We start from the raw sequence: 2,367 nt of genomic DNA, 5'->3' as shown, positions 1-2,367 counted from the left end.
TTTGCTGCGTATTATATGTTTCAGCGACAACATACAAATTTCACGATAGAAAACAATGATTTCAACACAAATGTCCTATAGCTAGTCTATTACGTTACTTTAACATCCTCCGGGTGTCACTGTAATACTGGGAAACGATAGAAAAAGTGTCCCTCCCCTGAAAAAGCTTTTGTTCCCATCAAGAGCAGAGCAGACATTTGAATCAAGCACCACAGTCGATGTATTCATGTTCTACATTTTGTAACTATGCGTGGCTGAAAGGACTTGAACTAGACCATTCTTTTGTCGCAGTGGCAGCTTTTTTTCGTTTTCCTTTTTAGTTGTAATATAACGATGGGGATAGACCGACAACTTGGAACGAGGGAGTACTGTTTATCTGTGTTTCATGTAGCTCTATTGCTTTTTTTCGGAAAGCAGGCTTTGGCTCAGATAAGATACTCTATTCCAGAGGAGGTGAAAGAAGGAACTGTTGTTGGAAATGTTGCCAAGGATCTTGGCCTTGATATCACCCTGTTAACTGACCGACGGTTCCGTGTTGTTTCTGGATCAAAGGAGAATTTTTTTGAGGTGAACCAGGACAATGGGGCTCTGTATATCCACAAGAAAATCGACAGAGAGGAGCTCTGTGAGGGCAGCGGTGCGTGTCTGACGGAGCTAAAAATCCTCGTTGAAAATCCTTTGGAAATGCACTATGTAGTTGTAGAAATTACTGATGTAAATGATCACTCTCCTAGTTTCCCCGAAAAAGAACAACGATTTGAAATAGGTGAACAAACATTACCAGGAAGGCGATTTCAGCTGCACACTGCTCGTGATCCCGATGCTGGAATTAACTCAATTCGTACATACACTTTAACTTCAAATGAACATTTTGAAGTAGATATCCGCCAAAGCGATGAGGAAAAAATGCCGTTTTTGGTGCTGAAGAAATCGTTAGACAGAGAACAAAAGAACAAACACACGCTGCTGGTCACAGCAGTTGATGGAGGTAAACCACAACGATCAGACACGCTAAATGTTTCAATTATTGTTCTTGACAGTAATGATAATCGTCCGATATTTAATCAAGAGATTTACCAAATCGCAGTAAAAGAAAATGTTCCAGTCGGTACTTCAATATTTAAAATGAATGCAACGGATGCTGATCAAGGCACCAATAGTGAAATTGAATACAGCCTTGGTAAAACTCTGAAGAAAAAAGTCTATGACATCTTTGAATTAGATAAATTAACTGGAGAGATCAGAGTTAAAGGAGTGGTGGATTTTGAAGAAAACGACATTTATAAACTCGATGTTGAGGCATCCGATATGGGGACGCCTCCCCTGACAGGTGAGTGTAGGGTCATTATAAAAATCATAGATATCAACGATAATCCGCCGGAAATTGAAGTTACATCACTATCAAATACAGTGTCTGAAGACTCAAAACCTGGCACAGTTATTTCACTACTTAGTGTGACGGATAAAGACTCCGGTATCAATGGAAAAATAATATCAAGCATAACCTCAGAGGTGCCCTTTGAATTAAAGCCCTCCTATAAGGAGAACATATATTCAGTTGTCACGAAGGAATTTTTGGATCGAGAGGAGGTGTCACATTATGAAATAACAATAAAAGCCACTGACTGTGGCGAACCTCCCTTATCTGCTTTTAAAACTTTCAGTATTCAGATATCAGATGTAAATGACAACAGTCCACATTTTGACAAAAATCCTTTACACTTTTACCTGTCAGAAAATAACGTTGCTGGAACGTCAATATTCTCTGTAAGGGCAACGGACAAAGATGCAAACGACAACGCAGCTATTTCATATCATGCTGTGAGAGAAGGGAGACAAAATGACATAATTTCCTTTATAAATGTAAATCCAGATAATGGACACATCACTGCGCTAAAAAGTTTCGACTTTGAAACTCTGAAAACGTTCCAGTTCCAAGTTGTCGCCACAGATTCTGGAACTCCGTCACTAAGCAACAACGTCACAGTAAACGTGTTCATTCTGGATCAGAACGACAACGCTCCAGTCATCCTGTATCCAGTCAGCTCCAACGGTTCTGCTGAAGGTGTGGAGGAGATTCCCCGCAATGTCAACGCAGGACACTTGGTGACTAAAGTCAGAGCCTATGACGCTGATATAGGATATAACGGCTGGTTACTCCTTTCACTGCAGGAAGTTACTGACCACAGTCTCTTTGGTTTGGACCGCTATACAGGACAGATCAGAACACTTCGCTCATTTACAGAGACAGACGAGGCTGAGCATAAACTGGTCATACTGGTCAAAGACAATGGCAACGTCCCACTCTCAGCAACAGCTACTGTCATTGTCAAACTTGTGGAGCCCAAAGAGGCTTTTGCTGCTGAT

The 2,367-nt window shown here is 40.9% G+C and overlaps 1 protein-coding gene across 1 annotated transcript; it reads left to right on the top strand.

Annotated features, from left to right (window-relative positions):
• Window positions 1-333: 333 nt before the first annotated feature.
• Window positions 334-2,361, top strand: LOC121940030 (protocadherin alpha-3-like; the record flags this gene model as incomplete). Its single annotated transcript, XM_042482911.1, has 1 exon — window positions 334-2,361. A coding segment is annotated over exon 1 (2,028 nt), but the record flags the coding sequence as incomplete, so codon positions are not given.
• Between the last annotated feature and the right edge of the window lie 6 nt (window positions 2,362-2,367).

Source organism: Plectropomus leopardus, unplaced genomic scaffold, assembly GCF_008729295.1.
Source record: "Plectropomus leopardus isolate mb unplaced genomic scaffold, YSFRI_Pleo_2.0 unplaced_scaffold7189, whole genome shotgun sequence".
Lineage (NCBI taxonomy): Eukaryota > Metazoa > Chordata > Actinopteri > Perciformes > Serranidae > Plectropomus > Plectropomus leopardus.
Note: the sequence above shows the minus strand (reverse complement) of the source record. Positions and strands in the feature narration are given on the sequence as shown.